Source organism: Budorcas taxicolor, chromosome X, assembly GCF_023091745.1.
Source record: "Budorcas taxicolor isolate Tak-1 chromosome X, Takin1.1, whole genome shotgun sequence".
Lineage (NCBI taxonomy): Eukaryota > Metazoa > Chordata > Mammalia > Artiodactyla > Bovidae > Budorcas > Budorcas taxicolor.
In genome coordinates, this window is record NC_068935.1 from 16758119 (window position 1) to 16779223 (window position 21105).

A 21105-nucleotide genomic window follows, 5' to 3' on the forward strand; every position below is an offset into this window, starting at 1 on the left:
GTAAGAACCTACTGTATAACAGGGAACTCTACTCATATGGAAAAATAACCTAAAAAAGAGTGGATATATGTTTATGTATAACTGACTTTGCTGTATACCAGAAACTAACACAACATTGTAAGTCAACTATATGCCAATAAAAATTTTAAAACAGTAGCATAAACAAAATAGATGGAAAACTTGATAAAGGTAAAAATAAAGTAAGATCAAGATAAAGGCAGGAAAAGACTCAAAATCAGTAAAGAAAAAAAGATACCATAAAATACATTTAAAATTCTTGAATTCTAAGAAAACTATAAAATTGTCAACATTTTTGAAATTCTACATGAAATATACATTCTTCATGAAACAGAAAACATAATTTAATAAAAATTTCCCTGAGAAAGTAGGACACCTAAGTAGATCAATTGCCGTAGAAGATTTTGGAAGGTTAAAGGTCTCCCTGAAAAAGTATTGGTTTTATGGGTGGATTTTATGAATGAATTTTACCAAGTTCCTGAGCAGGCAGTTCTCAGTTTAAAAACTGTTTCAGAACATTTTTTTTTAAAAAAAGGAAATTCAATTTAACAATTGATACCAAACCACCAAGGAGATACACAGGAAATAACTATAGTTCAATATGATTTATGAATGTAGGAGTAACAATCTTAAATATTATCAATTCAGAAGTATATTAAATAATGTATTTGTGACTGAATAGTATTTACCCTAAGATTACAAGGATGGTTCAACATTACTTTAATTGACTACATTGACATATTAAAAAGGAATAGGACAATAGATAAAAAGAAAAAGTAAAAATTTAATACCTATTTATTTTTAAAAGGAAAAAAATTCTTAAACTAAGGTTGGAAGGGAACTATCTCAATTTGATGAAGCAGTCTACTTCATACAGGAAGTACAGGACTCTGCAGGAAATATACTTTGTGGTGAAACATCAGGAGTATTCCCGTTCAAGTCAAGAATGAAGATGGTCACCAACGTCACCAATGCTATTTGTTCTTATACTAAAGATCCCAGCCAGTGCACTAAGTCTGGAAGAAAAAAAAGGTATATGGATAGAAAACAAAACCCACATTTTGGTTGTTCACAAGCCATGTGATTATCTACTCGGAGCACCTAAAAGAATCAAATGACGAATTATCAGAACTTAATGTTTGCAAGGTAGCCAAATATGAGTTGCGAATTTAAGTAATTTGCTCTAAGCCAGCAAGAAAATAATTAAACATACAAGAGGGGGAAAAATCAGTTAACAATAGTAACAACAATAAAATTCACATTAGCAATCAAATTTACCCATGAATAAACCTAACAAAAATGTGTAAGATCTCTTTGCATAACTTTGTAAAATATTATTAAATAATATAAAATAAATAAATGGAAAGATATATATAATTATTACTTGATGTGGGAATTCAGTATTATATACAGGTGATTCTACCAAAATTTAATCTTTAAATTCAAATTAATCTAATTCAAAATTCCAGTGATTTTTAAAAATGTAACTGATAAGCTGGTTCTGAAATTTATTTGGAAGAATAAATTTGTAAGTGTAGTGAAGATGGTTTTAAAAAGAACAAAGATGGTTTTAAAAAGAACAAAGATGAGTATATTTTCCTTGCCAGTTTTGAAAATATTATAAAGCTGTAGTAATGAAAAAATGTGTTAGTAGTGCAGAAGAGACAGCAGAACAGAAGAATGTCCAGAAACAGAGCCATGTTTACCTGAAAACTTTGAGATGCCTCTTCTCCTGTCAGCGGCTTTCTAGTATTTCAGAGATTAAGAGGTTGTAGTGTGAACGTGTAGAGAGTTAGTTACTAGTATGTTTCCAAAAGTAATGTGAGTGTTAGTTGCTCAGTCCTGTCCAACTCTTTGCAACCCCATGACTGAAGCCCTCCAGGCTCCTCTGTTCGTCAGATTCTCCAGGCAAGAATGCTGGAGTAGATTGCCATTTCCTTTTCCAGGAGATCTTCCCGACCCAGGGATCAAACCTGGGTCTCCCACATTGTGGACAGAATTTTTTTTTTTTTTTTTTTTTACCACCTGAGCCACTAGGAAAGCCTTCCAAGTGTAATAAAACTACTTTATTCTTTCTTATATTCAAACTGGTACTTACATTATTGGGACTTTCCATCTTTTCTCTACATGTTGAGTCTCATAGAAAAAATAAGAACATAACTGATATTATACATTAAAGGAAGATTTTATCATTACTTAATGTCTCATTGAGACCCAAAGTAATATGTCTAAAATAAGATCATTTTGATCACTTTAATGGGTATTTGTTTTTATCTTAGGACCTGCAGTTATAGGTCCTCCTGGACCCCCTGGCTTTCCTGGGGAAAGGGGTCAGAAAGGTGATGAAGGTCCACCTGGAATTTCCATTCCTGGATCTCCTGGACTTGATGGACAGCCTGGGGCTCCTGGCCCTCCTGGCCCCCCTGGCCCTCCCGGCCCTCACATCCCTCCTAGTAAGCTATATAATTTTCTCCTATTAAGTTCTGTTGTATTTATTTTATCTTCATTTATAAGTGAATCTGATGGTTTGCATCATTCTTGTATTTCTGATAACTAAGAGAGTCTTCTGCTGCTTCTACTTTTGATTTATGGTGATTATTTGATATTTCAATTTGTTCTTCAAATTGTCATTAATATTATAGAAACAACTGAAAATAAATCTTTTTTTCCGTAGCCTATCAGACTTTCTTTTTGTTGAGGCTTCTGGATATTTTACAATTGGCTTGCTATTATTGCTTTATCTGATCTCAGGTGATAAGATATGTGAAGCAGGCCCTCCTGGCCCTCCAGGATCTCCAGGTGATAGAGGACTCCAAGGAGAACAAGGAATGAAAGGTTTGATCCCCATATTCCTTCATTTTTTCAAGTCATCAGCAAAATTCCCTATATCCTTCACCCTTCCTCAGCCACTCACTTCCATGGTCAGACCCCAAGACCATACATTACCAATAGTGAACACTTCAAAATTTTGATTTCCTGACCACTATATCCTATCCATCTAGCTCACTATCTCTAATAACCTGACTCCAACCTTACTTCAAACTCAGTGAAACCTGCCAACCTTTGTTATCCCTCAGCCTTTTGAAGTCTTTTCTTATCTCTTAACCCAGCTTAAATTACATGATCAATCATTGTAGTCAATCCCATGCGTAAACTTTTGACTTCTTTGCCCTCCCCTACTGCCATTGGAACCAAAACATAGCCCTGGTAATTCAATAATTGTGGGAAATAGTGAAGGACAGGAAAGCCTGGCATGCTGCAGTCCATGGGGTAGCTAAGAGTTGGGCACGGCTAAGTGACTGAACAACAACAAATTCCAAATTACCACCTCTTCTGAGCCTGCACCTGGTTTTCCCTTTTCAAACTTGTAACACATCCTCTTCTATTCTTATTTTATGATTCTGACTTAGCTTCCTCCTCCACAGACCAGGTGAAGCAATAACAAGAGAACTTTCACAAATTGCCACCGCCACCACATTTATTCTGCCTCCTGCTGATCATTGTTACTGCTCCTATCTAAAACACTTCTTTGTACAATAGATTCCATTTCCTCTTGTTTCCCTCAAAGATTCATTTGAGAAATTCTTGTCTCTCCCATATCATCAATTTTCCCCTTTCAGTGGATCATTCCTAGCAATATACAAATATGCATTTGTTTACCCATCTAAAAAATATCTTGTCATTATCTCACTTCAGGTGCTAGATACTACTCTATTCCTATTCTCTCACTTGCATCAAAACTCTTCAATAATTTTCTACTCACTGTCTCTAGATAACTCTCCTCTCCTCTCATTTTCTGTTAATGAAATGAAAGTCTCTTAGTCGTGTCCGACTTAATTCTCCAGGTAAAAATACTGGAGAGGGTAGCCTTTCCCTTCTCCAGGGGATTTTCTCAGCCCAGGGATTGAACCCAGGTCTCCCACATTGCAGGTGGATTCTTTACCAGCTGAGCCACCAGGGAAGCCCAAGAATACTGGAGTGGGTAGCCTATCCCTCCTCCAGTGGATCTTCCTGACCCAGGAATTGAACCAGGGTCTCCTGTGTTGCAGGCAGATTCTGTAAAAGCTGAGCTTTCAGGAAAGCCCATCGTTTTCTGTTAAACATACTCCAATCAGGACTCGCCCCCCACACACACTCGCATCACTCCATAGATGCTGTTTTTGTCAAAGTCACCAGTAGCCTGTGTGTGTTAAGTCACTTCAGTATTGCAACTGTATGGGCTATAGCCCACCAGGCTCCTCTGTCCATGGGATTATTCACTGCCAATTCAAATATTGTCTCAGTCCTTATTTTACTTGATTTTTGCATTCTTTAAATAGTTTATTCACTTGGTTTTCAATAAATTACATGCTCTGTTTGTATTCCTTCCTCCCTGGCATATATGTGAAAGAGAGCCATTGTGACTGGAGGAGAGTGAGCATAGGCCAGGTGCATGGCAGGCTGGGAGGAGAACCGTAGAATATGATGTAATATAATTTGAGGGAGGGGGCAGTCTGTGGCAGATCATACTGGACTTCGTAAGACACTGTGATGATTTTATCTTTTATGCAGAAAGTGTTGAAAGTGAAAATGTTATTTGCTCAGTCGTGTCCAACTCTTTGTGACCCCACGAACTGTAGCCCACCAGGCTCCTCTGTCCATGGCTTTCTCCAGGCAAGAATACTGGCATGGGTTGCCATTTCCTTCTCCAGGGAATCCTCCTGACCCAGGGATCGAACCCAGGTCTCCTGAATTGCAGGCAGACTCTTTACCAAATGAGCTACACACACACACACACACACACACACACACGATATGTCTTTATCTATATAGATATGTCTCTCCCTATACACACACACACACACACACACACGATATGTCTTTATCTATATAGATATGTCTCTCCCTATACACACACACACACACACACACACACACACGATATGTCTTTATCTATATAGATATGTCTCTCCCTATACACACTCACACACACACACACACACACACGATATGTCTTTATCTATATAGATATGTCTCTCCCTATACACACACACACACACACACACACACACACACACGATATGTCTTTATCTATATAGATATGTCTCTCCCTATACACACACACACACACACACACACACACGATATGTCTTTATCTATATAGATATGTCTCTCCCTATACACACACACACACACACACACACACACACGATATGTCTTTATCTATATAGATATGTCTCTCCCTATACACACACACACACACACACACACACACACGACATGTCTTTATCTATATAGATATGTCTCTCCCTATACACACACACACACACACACACACACACACACACGATATGTCTTTATCTATATAGATATGTCTCTCCCTATACACACACACACACACACACACACACACACACACGATATGTCTTTATCTATATAGATATGTCTCTCCCTATACACACACACACACACACACACACACACACACGATATGTCTTTATCTATATAGATATGTCTCTCCCTATACACACACACACACACACACACACGATATGTCTTTATCTATATAGATATGTCTCTCCCTATACACACACACACACACACACACACACACACGATATGTCTTTATCTATATAGATATGTCTCTCCCTATATATACTCTGTCTCTATATGTGTATCTCTATATGTGTATCTATCATCTCATATGTAACTGCTATCTAAATCAAAATATAGAACTTAACCAGGATTCTAGAAGACTCTCTTGTGCATCCTAATCAGCACTCGCAAAGGTAACCACTGTTTTGTCCTCTATCAGTTTGCCTTGAACTTTGTAGAAATGGAATCATATAGGCCCTTTTATGTCTTAATATTTTATCTGGTTTGTTTTGCTTAATATTATATCAATTAAATATTCCTAAATATCCATTCTAATGTTCATGAACATTTGATCTGGGGATGTTATGAATAAAGCTGCTATGATCATTCATATATATATAATGTCATACATACATATATGTGTGTGTATATACATATATATATATGTATGTATTATAGGATATAAGCATTCATTCGTGTTGTGTAAACCTTGTGATAGAATTGCTGGGATATAGGATAGGTATAGATTTTGATTCCATAGATATCACCAAACCATTTGACAAAGAGAATTTAGTTTCCATTTCTCTCACAATTATTGATGCTGAGCCGCTTGTATAGTTTGTACATTCTCTTTGTAAAGTACTTATTTTTTTCTGTGTTTAATTGGGTTGTTGGATATATGTATCACAAATATATTCTCCCATTCTGTGACTTGATTTTTTACTCATGTCTTTTCTTGAAGAGAGGTTGTTAATTAACAGAAATCAAATGATAAACGTCCTCTTTTATGATTAGTGCTGTTTCTGTTCTATTTTAGAAATCTTTGCTTACCCCAAGGACCTGATGATATTCCTGTATGTTTTCTTCTAAAAGCTTTATTGTTTTTCTTTTTTGATTTTTGATGTATATTGATGTCATCTCTGATTTCCCCCTTCTTTTGCATTCTATATGTGATCCATGAGAAAACCCCATTTGCTCTACCTTCAGATATGTCCAGAATCTAACCAATACTCGTCGTGTTCACTGCCGTCACTCTGGGATGAGCTGCCATCTCTCCTAGATCACTTCAGCCGTAGCCACTTAATATAGTTAATCTGTTTCCATCCTTGTACTTAGATCACACTCTTGACATAGCAACCAGAGTCCTCCTTTTAAAACTCGTCATATCATGTTGATTTTCTGTTGAATTTCTTCTCCTAGATTCTTATTTTACTCACAGTAAAAGCCACAGTCTTCACAGTGGCCTATAGGATATTTTATGATATACCACTTGTTATACCCTGTTAATGGTCTGAGCTGGTTTCCCTTCCTCACTCTATTCCAGTAATCTCTTCTCCTTGATATTCCTTCTGTGTGCTAGACATAGCTACTCTTTCTGCCTAGACTGCTCTGCAGTTGTTGCACACATGCCATGTCCTTTAAGTTTTTATTTTTATCATATGTCATCTTCTCAATGATTTCTATCCTGACTATCTTATTCAAAATTGCCATCTGCCACCCATCCCTAAGTATATCCAGTTTCACTTACTCAGCCAATGGTAGAATGTGAACACCATGAACGTATGGATTTTGTCTGTTTTGTTCATCATGTATTATAGACTCCTTGAGTAGTGCTTGGCACATAGTAGGTTCTCAGTAAATATATATCAAATGATTTGATTCTAAATATAAGCTTCTCTAACTACACTGTTGCATGGGAATATTGTCCTTTAGTGCAAACTTCCTTGTGTTCAGTCACTCAGTCATGTCCAACTTTTTGCAACCCCATGGACTGTAGCCTGCCATCTTCTCTGTCCATGAGATTTTCCAGGCAAGAATACTGGAGTGGGTTGCCGTTTTCTCTTCCAGGGGATCTTCCCAACCCAGGGATTGAACTGGCTTGTCCTGCATTGGCTGGGGTATTCTTTACCATAGGTCCCCCTGGGAATCCCTGCTAAGTTCTTTAGAACTTGTCTAAAGAAGATATATGTAACCATTGAAGTAAAATTTGTTTTTTTATTATGTTTTTCTCTAGGTGACAAAGGTGACACCTGCTTCAACTGTATTGGAACTGGTGTTTCAGGGCCTCCAGGTCAGCCTGGTTTGCCAGGTCTTCCAGGTCCCCCAGGTAAAGCATTCTGCCTTGGGGCAACCTTTAAAATATTTCTGGCTAGATATTAGTGAGCTTATAGTTTTAGAATGATGCCAGTTTCTCCTTTTATAGCTAGTCATTCATATTCATAAATAATTGAATATGAAATATCAGTATCTGCTATGAAATAAATTATGTTCTTGCTTTCTGTACCTGAAGCTACCCACATTTTCTATTAAAGCATTTCAACAATATTATTCCAGGAAAAATATTTTCCTTATTTTCCATATGGTAAAGAAAATAACTTAAACAGAGTCAGACTTTTTTATTCCAGAAAACTGGGGAAAATGTTCATAATGCTTGACCCCTGAATATCATTTCCAGTGGCAGATTCTAGTCTTTGGGATGTATCATATGTTGTCATTGAGAAATGGGGCTTTTACTAGATTTTGGAAATCAACTGCCAATATTCCTCTTTATTTATTTTAATTTTTAAAAGTTAAAAATTAAAAACTGTTCCTCTTTTTTTTTTGTAATTTTCATTGGAGTGCTGTTAATTTATAATGTGTTAATTTCTGCAGTGCAAAATAAATCAGACACATATACATATAACACCCTTTTTTAGATTCTTTTCCCATATAAGACATTACAAAGTATTGAGTAGAGTTCCCTGTGCTATGCAGAAGGTCCTTATTAATAAATTATCTATTTTATGTATAGTGGTGTGTATGTGTCAATCCCAGTCTCCCAATTTATCCCCCACTTACTCCCAGGTAGCCATAAATTTGTCTTCTACATCTGTGACTCTACTTCTATTTTGTAGATAAGTTCATTTGTTCCCTTTTTTTTAGATTCCACATGTAAGCAGTATCATATGATATTTGTCTTCCTCTTTCTATATATAACTCCTCCTTATCCATTTCCAAGCAGAACTGTATTTGACATCCATCAGACCCACAACACTTTCACTTAGCTGCCTCTTGGAATACTCCAATATTCTCTTGAAATCACACGTTATGTCTGAGTCAGTCAGGGCTGAGAATAGACACCAGATCTCTTACCTTTATGTCTAGTGTATCTCCCTGATGAACCATTTCATTTGGTGTTTGGAAATAGGTTTTCAGCAAGTCTAATAGCTGCCCCTGGAAGTTCATCATCTAGCCTTGTACTTCTGGTCTAGTGATTTTCAAACTTGGGAGGGCATCAGAATTATTTGGAGGGCTTGTTAAAATCTGTATTGCTGGGTCCCACCCCCCAAATTTCTAATTCAATAGACCTGAGATGCAGGGCCCAAGAATTAGCATTTCTAGCCAGTACCCAGGTGGTGCAAACGCATCTGTTTCAGGGACCCATTTTGAAAATACTGCTTTAGTAATATTTCCTCTAGTCTTTGAGCACCAATGCTTTTTCATAAAATAAATTTTAGGGAGTGATAAACCAAATTAAGAACTAGTAGGAATCTAGGAAAATTGTCCAAGTAAGAACAGAGAAAAATATGCAGACTTTGTCCTTATCTCGTTCTGCCTTTGACAATGGGATGCTTATAGAAGCCGAGTACTTCTATGCATAGTACTTGGTAGCTACAAACTTTGAAACACTTTGGAACTGGAAATACACTGCAGATGGTGATTGCAGCCATGAAGTTTTAAAAGACGTTTACTCCTTTGAAGGAAAGTTACGACCAACCTATATACTATATTGAAAAGCAGAGATATTACTTTGCCAACAAAGGTCCGTCTAGTCAAGGCTATGGTTTTTCCAATGGTCATGTGTGGATGTGAGAGTTGGACTGTGAAGAAAGCTGAGCACTGAAGAATTGATGCTTTTGAACTGTGGTGTTGGAGAAGACTCTTGAGAGTCCCTTGGACTGCAAGGAGATCCAACCAGTCCATCCTAAAGGAGATCAGTCCTGGGTGTTCATTGGAAGGACTGATGCTGAAGCTGAAACTCCAATACTTTGGCCATCTGATATGAAGAGTTGACTCATTGGAAAAGACCCTGATGCTGGGAGGGATTGGGGGCAGGAGGAGAAGGGGACGACAGAGGATGAGATGGCTGGATGGCATCACGTACTCGATGGGCGTGAGTCTGAGTGAGCTCCGGTAGTTGGTAATGGACAGGGAGGCCTGGTGTGCTGCGATTCATGGGGTCGCAAAGAGTCGGACACTACTGAGCGACTGAACTGAACTGAACTGAAGGATACAATGTTGTATATACCATGAAAGTTTAGATTTACCTAAAAGAAAGGGTGATCTCTGTATCTTGAAAACATAAAATAGAGAAATCAGCATGTGACTTGTCAAATGAGATTGAATGATATTCTTAAAGACTTGACTTCCTGACTTGCTGATGTTTATATAAGCTTTATCAAAATTTCAAGCCCAAAGCTCATTTGACTCTCTTCTCTCTCTCTCTCTCTCTCTCTCTCTCTCTCTCTCTCTCTCTCTCTCTCTCTCTCTGTGTGTGTGTGTGTGTGTGTGTGTGTGTGTGTGTGTGTGTGTGTATGTATTAGGATCTCTTGGTTTCCCTGGACAGAAGGGCGAAAAAGGACATGCTGGTGCTACTGGTCCCAAAGGATTAACAGTAAGTGTTGAGTATATTATAGAGCAAAAGAAGTAGAAGAAACCCATTTACACCTTGAGTTTTCACTTGTGGATATATATAAAGGAAATTTAGTTTTTATATTATGATTTATTTGATTCTTTTACTCTTGCTGGCTCATATGTCTCATTTGACTCATAGCTTTGTACACTAAATGTTATTGGGCAGGTTGATTGGATAAACTGGAGAACATATTAGAAAAAAAGAAAGAAACTGATTTTCTTCTTCTCTCTCTTCTTTTTTTCCTCTTTTCTTTCTTTTTTAACCCTTCAGGGCATACCAGGAGCTCCAGGTACTCCAGGCTTTCCTGGACCTAAAGGTGAACCCGGTGACATCCTCACATTTCCAGGAATGAAGGGTGACAAAGGAGATTTGGGTTCCCCTGGAGTTCCAGGGCTTCCTGGTTTACCTGGCACCCCTGGACAGGATGGATTGCCAGGACTTCCTGGCCCCAAAGGAGAACCTGTAAGTTGGTTTGATATTCTTGATTTTGTGGTGTCAAATTGTTAGTGATGTTTTCTAGGATGGGCCTGTTGCTGAGATGAACATCTGATCAATGCTTAAAAGAATGTGATTATATGTACTAATGGCACATTGTTATTGACTATGTAGAGTTTCTTTATAATTCTTTTCTCTAAGTGGTTTTGTTAATTCTTTCTGCTTAACCCACTATTATGTTGAATACTGTTTGCTATGACCAAGTAGGCAGAAGGTTAAGATGCCTGTAGAGCAGTGTAAGTTTCCCGTTTTCTTATCCCACATAGCCTTGTCTGTTTCTGTTTAGATCTGACAACAAAAGTCTAATTTGGTTTATATATAGTAAGCTTAGAGATTAGTGTGAGTAGATGGCTGTGTTAAATGTGCCATGGAGCCTAAAGATTGAACATAAATGAGTAGAGTCTTATTTTGTGCACAAGACACAGCCTAGGATATTTAGGTAGAAAGTGATACTTTATAAAATGTTAACTAGCCTGTAAACTTCTTGACTTACACTAGAATGTAAGCTTCATGAACGTAGAGACTTTAGTTTATTTATATTCTTTGCTCTATCACCAGTTCCTGGCACATAGTAGGAACTCAAAAAATATTTGTTGAATGAAATAATGTATAAATAGAGTGCTCACATATACCATCCCATAGTAACACACACTCAGTTTTTAAGAAGAACTATTATGGCTGTATCATTTCTTTAACTGTACTAAGTAATACCAACCTACAGATAGCTGTTATATCTATGTATTTCTATATTAAACTTTTCCCTTTCAGGGTGGAATGGCTTTTAAGGGTGAAAGAGGTCCCCCTGGGAACCCAGGTTTGCCAGGTCTCCCAGGAAATAGGGGGCCTATGGGCCCTGTTGGTTTTGGCCCTCCAGGTCCAGTAGGTGAAAAAGGCATACAAGGTGTGGCAGGAAATCCAGGCCAACCAGGAATACCAGGTGAGTTTGCTATGGTGGTTTCATTTTTAGTTTGGTCCTTAAAAACAGAAATGCATTATCTTTTGACCATTTGGGGTTCCTTTCATGAGAGGTGTTTTCCCCTGGCTATTTATATCTGGGCTTTCCAGATCTCCTTAGCAAGGAAACATAAACGTGTATGTGCATGTGTGTGCGTGTGTGTGTATGTTTTAAGAAGGCCTTCTCTTTAAAGTTTCTCTGACTGTATTTATTGTTACTGTTGTTGTTTTTAAGTGCATGATACATAATGCAAAGTTTAACAAATAATTATAATAGAAACACACACGTAACTATCCCATGTGCCAAGAAACATACATTGCCAGTATTCTGGAAACCTATGCTCCCCTCTCTGTCTTTTCCTGATAAAAATCATCCATTTCTCAAGAGGTAAACACTGCCTTCACTTTTGCATAATTTTCTTCCATAAATAGTTTAATCACCTAGATATGTATTCCTAAATAAAGTACTTTATGCTTCTTTTTGAACTTTATGTTAATCATAGGTTAAGTATTCTTTATGTTAACTTTGTATATGGATATAGCATTTTTATTGCTGTACAGTATCCCACTGTGTGTGTGTCACCATTGATTTATGCATTCTATTGTTAATGGACACTTGGATTATTTATAGTTCAGGCCTGTTATTATAATGCTTCTATGTGCGTTCTCTTATATATTCTTGTACTCTGTGGCAAGGATCAGCAAACTACAGTTCATAAATCAAATCTGGCCCTCCACATGTTGTCATAAATGAAAGTTTTATTTGAACAGATTCACACCCATTCACTATTGTTATGCTTGCTTTTGCACTACTGCTGTAGAGTTGAGTTGTTGCTACAGAGACCATGTGGCCCACAAAGCCTTAAGTATATGCTGTCTAGTCCTTTGCAGAAAACAATTGCCAGTCACTGGGTTAGGGTATATATTTAAGATTTGCATTTTTGAGGCATAGAATAAATACATCTTCAGTTTTATTAGACAATTCCAAACCATGTCCAAAGCAGTTGTATCAATTCATACTCCCACCAGCAGTATTAGAGATTTGTTGTTGGTCTGTATCTTCAAAAACATTTTGTATTGCCACTTTTACACTTTTGCCTGTCTGTTGAGTGTGATATATAGGGTGGCAGTTTTATTTTATATTTCTCTGATATATAAATGAATAAAAATGAATATGCAATATCCATACACAAAGTTAACATGAAGAATGCTTACCCCATGATTCCATTAACATAAAGTTCAAACATTAACATTTTCAAATGTTTGTTGACCATTTGAATTTTCCATTTGTGACATTTATATTCAAGTGTTTTTACCATTTTTTCTTTTGGATTGTTTTTCTTACTGATTTGGAGGGGAGAGTGTGTGTGTGTGTATTCTGTGTATTAGTTCTTTCTTAGATATTTATTTTGCAAAATCTTCATTCACTGTGGCTTGCCCTTTTCACTCTCTTTATGGTGTGTTTAATGAACAGAAATAAATTTGAGTGTAGCCAAATTTATCACACTTTTCTCTCATGGTTAGTGCTTTTTATGCCATGATTAAGAAATCCATCTTTATCCTCAACCTTTTTCAAAGTCTTATTTCAATTAATGAGTAGTATGTGTACTTGGACTTTGCACGCATAAAACCTTAAAGTACCCGTAGTTAACCAAAAATAAATATTTTTCTTTTGAGCTGCATTTAGAAAATATTTTTATAGATGCCTAATATATTTATAGATGCTATCTTCATGAAAATTCTTAAAACTGTAATATACTTTTCTCTTTGAAATTTCATTCTTCTGTTTAGTATCTTCCTTGAAAATATATATAAGATTGTTTTTCTCTTGGATTTTTATTAGTTTGCATTTTCAAAAGATTATAAATATTTTTTTGTTTTAATTAACGGAGGTCTTTAGTCAAGTGAACACTTCCTATTCACTATTAATTCCCACATAGGTCCTAAAGGTGATCCAGGTCAGACCATAACCCAACCAGGGAAGCCTGGCCTGCCTGGCCACCCAGGCAGAGATGGTGAAGTAGGTCTTCCAGGTATGTGAGGAATTTATTTGACCATGTCCTCAACATTTGTTGGCTTCTTTCTTTGGCTACTTCCAAAAAACCCGCCTGTTTCTCCATAGGTGAACCTGGACTCCCAGGCCAGCCAGGCTTGCCAGGAATACCTGGTAGTAAAGGCGAACCGGGTATCCCTGGAATCGGGCTTCCTGGACCACCTGGTCCCAAAGGTATGTAGGACTGGGTAGCAGCCAAGGTAGGTTAACTGCTTAAAGTGATATTATTCTGTGATATAATTTACACAATAGATAAAATATATTAGTTTTAACTTTTTCTATGTGTAGTTTGCTCAGTGCTCAGTCATGTCTGACTCTTTACTACCGTTTGGACTGTAACCCACCAGGCTCCTGTGTCCATGGAATTTTTCAGGCAAGAATACTGGAGTGGGTTGCCATTTCCTCGTCCAGGGGATATTCCCAACCAGGGATTAAATGCATGTTTCCTGCACTGCAGGCAGATTCTCTTATCTGCTGAGCCATTAAGGAAAACCCTTTGTGTAATAAATAGTTTTAAATGAAAAGTCACAGAATGTGTGTGCCATAGTTTTGTTGTCTTTATCTAAAACTTTCCAGACAAGAAAACATATAAATCCTAGATGTGCAAAAATGATATATAAACTTTAAAAATCACAGTAATGTGTCTTTTGTGTTCACCATTATATTTTAAGTACTCAAAAGAGTTTTTGGCATATAGTAAGCACTCAGTAGATATTTGTTAAATGAATGGATTATATTAAACAGAAAACAGATTTATTACACACATTCATCCAAGTAATGTTTTATCCTTAAGTCATAGTCTCATGATTCACTGAAACTTTTAGGACTGTTGCTTCAGTTCTGCTTTATTCTTCACAGAACTTTTTCTCATGAATGGCAAGTGTGTGTCTTAATCTGAGAACAGTGCTTAAACTTAAACATGTCCTTAATCATTTATACTAAATGACTTCAGAAGAGTCAGATGTATGTTGGTGATCGACAGGGAGGCCTGGCGTGCTGCAGTTCATGGGGTCGTAAAGAGTCAGACACGACTGAGCAACTGAACTAAACTGATGTGTATAACATCTACCATTGTTTTTAGCTCATTTCCAGAATTATGTGGTAGGCCTTTTATCATACTATATCCAGATATAAGCAGAATAAAAGTTTCTCTGCATTTTTGCATGGAATTGATTTATTAAGTTTAGTTCTTCTATCTCATTGGTAATAGCTTTTACTTTCTTTTAGAAAAGCATTAGCCACAAATGCTATTTAGCCTTGTATGAAAATAATAGGACCACAAAGTGACTGAGAGAGAATATCAGGTATTTATAAGGCTTGGTCTGGAGTCATCTAGAATGTCATTGTGCTTCTAACATCTTACTCTAGTCACTAAGCATGATATAATAGGGTGAAATGTGGGTTTAGGAGTTTGGGTATCTTTCTTACAGTGTCTTCTCTTTGGGGATTGACTTCTAATGACTTCTAATTTACAGGTTTTCCTGGAATTCCAGGACCTCCAGGAGCACCTGGATCACCTGGAAGAATCGGTCTTGAAGGTCCTTCTGGGCCACCAGGCTTTCCAGGACCAAAGGTCTGAGACATTTTACTTCCTTCTTTTTTCTTTTTCTATTTCCCCTACCTTTCTTGTGTTGTGCTTAGTCGCTTGGTTGTGTCCGATTCTTTGCAACCCCATGGACTGTAGCCCACCAGGCTCCTCTGTATATGGGATTCTCCAGGCAAGAATACTGGAGTGGGTTGCCATGCCCTCCTCCAGGGGATCTTCCCAACCCAGGCATCGAACCCACATCTCCTGCATTGCAGGTGGATTCATTACCTTCTGAGCCACCAGGGAAGCCTTTCCTTCCCTTAGCCTTCTTTATTTTGACTTAGACATCATCCCAAGTCTTTACTATATAAATAGAACTTAACTTACTGTATTTTTATTTAAAAATATTTAACTCCAAACACTTTTTTAATAGTCCAAGAGGTCGAATTTGAAGCAAAATTTAAAAAAAATTCTGAACCTGTTTTGGAATGACTGGTTATTTGATGAGAATGAGAGAATACAGTCGTCAGCTTCCTCTGTGCTTTTCCATAGTATCGCTATTCCACTTAATCTCTGCCCATGTCTGTATGGTGGTTGGTTGAAATGGTGTTGAATATCACAAGTGGGCTTCACTGGTGGCTCAAGCAGTAAAGAAACTGCTTGCAATGTAAGAGACCTGAGTTTGATCCCTGGGTCGGGAAGATCCCCTGGAGAAGGGAATGGCAACCCACTCCAGTATTTTTGCCTGGAAAAATCCCATGGACAGAGGAGTCTGGCGTGCTACAGTCCTTGGGATCACAAAGAGTTGAACATGACTAAGTGACTAATAAACACACACACACACACACACACACACACACACACATCATGTCAAGCACTTCTCATACTTTTTCCCTCTGTTCCATCCCAGATACATAATTCAAATCACTGCTATTGACTTAGTAATAATAATACTGTGTTTAAGTTGGTTTCCTCTCCTCTTATTATATTTTATCTGATCTAGAATTTTCCTTAGTCATCTTCAGCAAACTATTGTGGTACATAATTATCCTAACTGTTCCTGTATTTTCTCTATGCTTAATTAATTTAAACTTCCTGTGTTTTTATCATTACTACCTTTTTTCCCATGGAAAGGAACATTGATCATGACCACAGTTCTCATGAAAAATCACTTCTCTAGTGGTTGGTTTTATTTTATTATAAACCTTTTCAAATGAACGCAAAACTGCAAGGAATAATAACAAAGAGCTTTCATATACCCATCACTCAGATGCCAAATTATCAAGATTTTATCATATTTACTGCATCTACTCTTTTTTTCCCCTTGCTGAAGGATTTTAACCTAAATCTGAATATTGTGTCATTTCACATATATATGTGTTTTGCTCAGTGACTCAGTCATGTCTGACTCTTGTGACCTCATGGACTGTAACCCACCAGGCTCCTCTGTCCATGGGATTTTTCAGGCAAGAATACTAGAGTGGGTTGCCATTTCCTCCTGTAGGGGATCTTCCCAACCCAGGGGTTGAACTCATGTCTCCCGTATCTCCTGCATTGGCAAGTAGATTCTTTACCACTGAGCCAGCTGGGAGGCCCATAAATACATATAATACTTCAGTATTCACCTCTAAGTAAATGGTCATTTTATACAAAACCCACAATTCCATTATTATTCTTAGTCAAATATAAAATAATCACCTAATCTGTAATCTGGAGAAGGCAGTGGCAACCCACTCCAGTACTCTTGCCTGCAAAATCCCATGGACGGAGGAGCCTGGTAGGCTGACTCTCACGAAGAGTCAGACACAACTGAGTGACTTCACTTTCACTTTTCACTTTCATGCATTGGAGAAGGAAATGGCAACCCACTCCAGTGTTCTTTCCTGGAGAATCCCAGGAATGGCAGAGCCAGCAGCAGCAGCAGCAGCAGCAGCAGCAACCCGTAATTGCATTTCCTCACTTGGGTTCTTTAGTCTCGTGCTCTCTCAGATATTTCTTTCTTGTCCTGAAACCAGACCAAATAATTCAATTTGTTTTACTAAGCCCTGTTTCCTGTCCTTCCAAATGTTCTGTACTGCATACCAATTACTTTTCATTTATTTATCCTATTCCCTGTATCATAGCTGGGGGGAATATTACCTTGTATTGTCTGCTTTAAATTCTCTATAGTAAACAGTAAACACCAAGAAAGTCATGGGAATTTTGTTGTGTTTTATCATGTGTATGCTTTAGGGAGAACCAGGATTTGGGCTACCTGGGCCACCTGGGCCTCCAGGACTCCCAGGTTTCAAAGGAATACTTGGTCCAAAAGGGGATCGTGGTTTCCCAGGACCTCAAGGTCCTCCAGGACAAGCTGGCTTGGATGGGCTACCTGGACCAAAAGGTATGGAAGTATTTGCTGCTTCTCAATTTGCTTTTAACTTTTGAAGAAATTGTAACTGTTGGGAAATTTTATGGGTGATAAATCCAATTAACTAGAAAGCCCATGTTACTCCCCATCATGGCTTTTTAAAAATCCTTCATTGATATTTTTGTGTTTTATTTCATTGTATAGGTGATATGTATGTATTGAAGTAACACTTTTATAAGAAGTTTTTGCTTAATCTCTCTCCATCTACTATGTTCCTCCACATCACATGTATAGCTATTTTTTAGTTTTTTATCCTTCTGGTGTTCCTTCATACAAATACAAGTCAATAGGAATATATATATATCTCCTACCTTTCTCGAAAGATAGAGTACTACCTTTTGACTCTGCGTTTTACTTATTTCATTTAACTTTATATTCTAGAGATCCCTCCATATTAGTGTATAGAGATCATGATTTAAAAAAAAATAATTGCCTAGTATTGAATTGCTTGGGTATACCATGGTTTGTTCTACCAGTTGCTAGTTGCTAGATTGGGATTTTAGCAATCTTCTTATTAGAAATAATGCTGCAGTGAATAATCTTGCATATATGTAATTTCATATGTGTAATGTTAGCATAGAACAGTAAAAATGGATTTTCTGAATGAAAGGACAAATGCATTTCTATATATTGACAGATTCCTCTCCAGTTGTACCCCTTTACACTCCCAGCAAAAATGTATGAGTGTGCTTGTTTCCCCACAGCCTTGCTAAATGAGTATGTTGATGACCTCTTGGATTTTTTGCCAAACTGTTGGAAACAAGTAGGTATCTCAGTATAGTTTTCTAAACATTTTATTGTGAGAAATTTCAAACACACATAAAATATTAACAAGAATTGTTCAGGGAAAATCCATATATCTACCACCTAGATTCTACAATTAGTATTTTTTCTCTCTTCCAACATTTAATTTTTAAAAATTGTATGTATACAACAAAGGAGAATTTGATAGTGACTACTTTATACCCACCATTGATATGCTGCTATCAACATTTTACTATGTAAGATTTGTCAAATATTTGTCCATCCCTTTCTCCTTTCATTGACTTATTTTTAATGCAACTCAAAGTAAACTACAACAGCAATAACTTCGCCTTCAGTACTGCTGCATGCTTGTCATTCATTGTAATTCTATGGTAGTTCTTTTTCTTTGATACAAATTCACAATAAATGAAATGTGCAAATCTTAAGGGTACATTTTCTGGATTTTAGCAGATACATAATTCTGTGTCTCCAAACCCTTATCAACATATAATGCTAGAAATTTCCCTTTTGCCCCTTTGCTCAGTTCTTACCCTAACATCCACAATGGCAACCATACTGTAATGATTTTTTATCATAAATTAATTCTGCCTGTTTTAGAAATCCATTTGGAATTATACAGCATGTACTTCCTTTGTAAGGCTTCTTTTGCTCAGACTATTGTTTTTGAAATCCATTCATATTGTTGTGTTTATCAGTAGTTCTTTATTTTTTTTATTGAGCGTTTTGTTGTACAAGTATATCAAAGTTTGTCTATCCATTCAGTGTTGATGGATACCTGGACTGTGTCAAGTTTTTATTATTATTAGGGAAATTCTTAAGAACATTATTTTACAAATTTTTAATGGGTATATGCTTTCATTATGCTTGATTAAGTACCTGAGAGTAGAAATGTTGGGTCATAAGAGAAATGTGTGTTTGTTGTAAGAGAAACCACTAGACCTTTCTCAGGGAAGTCTTGTACTCTATTCGTAGGAATGTAAATTGGTATAGCCACTATGGAAAACAGTATGGAAGTTTCTCAAAAAACTAAAAATAGAACTACCATATTGATCCAGCAATCCTACTCCTGGGCATATATCCAGAGAAAACTATAATTCAAAAAGACGCATGCCTCCTAATATTCATTGCAGTGTGTGCATGCTAAATCGCTTCAGGTGTCCAACTCTGTGCGACCCTATGGACAGTAGCCCACCAGGCTCTTCTGTCCATGGGATTATACAGGCAAGAATACTGGAGTAGATTGCCATGCTCTCCTCCAGGGGATCTTACTGACCCAGAAATTGAACACATTGTCTTTTACATCTCCTGTATTGGCAGGCAGGTTCTTTAGCACTGGCGCCACCTGGGAAGCCCATTCATGGCAGTACTATTCACAACAGGGCTTCCCAGGTGACGCAGTGGTGAAGAGTCTGCCTTCCATTTTAGGAGACTCAGGAGATACCCTGGAGGAGGAAACAGCAACCCACTTCAGTATTCTGCCCTGGGAAATCCCATGGACAGGGGAGCCTGGTGGGCTACATTCCATGGGGTTGCAAAGAGTCGTGACTGAGCACATGTGCACACATAGTTAAAAAAAAAAAAAAGCAAAATGAAGTTTTGCCATTTCCAACAACATGAATGGACTTGGAGGATATTATGCTTAGTGAAACAAATCAGACAGAAAAAGACAAATACTGTATGATAGGGCTTATATGTAGAATCTAAAAAAAAAACAAACTGATGAATATAACAGAGGAAACAGACTCTCAGATATAGAAAACAAACTAGTGGTTATCAGTGGGGAGGGGTAAGATAGGGTAAGGGATTAAGAGGTAGAAACTATGTATAAAATAAGCTGCAAGGACATACTGTACAGTACCAGAAATATAGCCAGTATTTTTATAATAGCTATAAATGGACTATATAACCTTTAAAATTGTGAATCACAGTATAGTTGTTCTATAATACTGACTATTGTACTACAGAAACCCACACAAAATTATAAAGCAGCTTTCTACCACTTAAAAAATAAATTTTTTAAATAAATAACTACAAATTGGAAAAAAATTGTGAATCACTATGTTGTACACCTGAAACTTATATAATATTGTAAATCACCTATACCTCAGTAGTAAAAAAAGAAACTGCTAGACATTTCCCCAAAATGGTTGTATCATTTTCTAACCAATACAGTATGAAAGTTTCAGTTGTTCTGCATTCTCTCCAGCATTTGCTGTTATCGATCTTTTCCTTTTTGAATTTTAGTAAGTATGTTGGTAATGTATATTGGTTTCAGTTTGCATTTCCCTGATGACTATTGATGTTGAGCTGTTTTGCATGTATGTGTGGATTATTTACACATTCAGATATTTTTCCAACTTTGAAATATGGTTTGTTCCCCTTTTTATTGATAAGTTGAAAGTGACCTTTACATATCCTGCATGCTGGTTCTTTGTCAAATATATATTTATGAGTATTTTATTCCTGTCTGGCTTGCCTATTCATTTTATTATCAGTTTATTTTGTTGAGCAAAAGTTTTAATTTTATTGATTTTTCATAAATTTATCAGTTTCTTATTGTATGATTATTATTTTCTGTGTTTTGCCTAAGAAAACTTTCCCTGTTCCAAAGTTACAAATATATTCTGTTTTAT

At 36.9% G+C, this 21105-nt stretch overlaps 1 protein-coding gene across 1 annotated transcript in view; it reads left to right on the forward strand.

Annotated features, from left to right (window-relative positions):
• COL4A5 (collagen type IV alpha 5 chain) overlaps positions 1 to 21105 on the forward strand; it is a 247659-nt gene that overhangs the window by 162989 nt on the left and 63565 nt on the right. The window contains exons 20-29 of the mRNA XM_052662831.1: positions 2298 to 2471; positions 2770 to 2853; positions 7607 to 7699; positions 10176 to 10246; positions 10538 to 10729; positions 11531 to 11699; positions 13657 to 13749; positions 13839 to 13943; positions 15245 to 15342; positions 17530 to 17680. Of these exons, the coding sequence (XP_052518791.1) occupies positions 2298 to 2471; positions 2770 to 2853; positions 7607 to 7699; positions 10176 to 10246; positions 10538 to 10729; positions 11531 to 11699; positions 13657 to 13749; positions 13839 to 13943; positions 15245 to 15342; positions 17530 to 17680 (1230 nt within the window). The remainder of the gene's footprint in view (positions 1 to 2297; positions 2472 to 2769; positions 2854 to 7606; positions 7700 to 10175; positions 10247 to 10537; positions 10730 to 11530; positions 11700 to 13656; positions 13750 to 13838; positions 13944 to 15244; positions 15343 to 17529; positions 17681 to 21105) is intronic.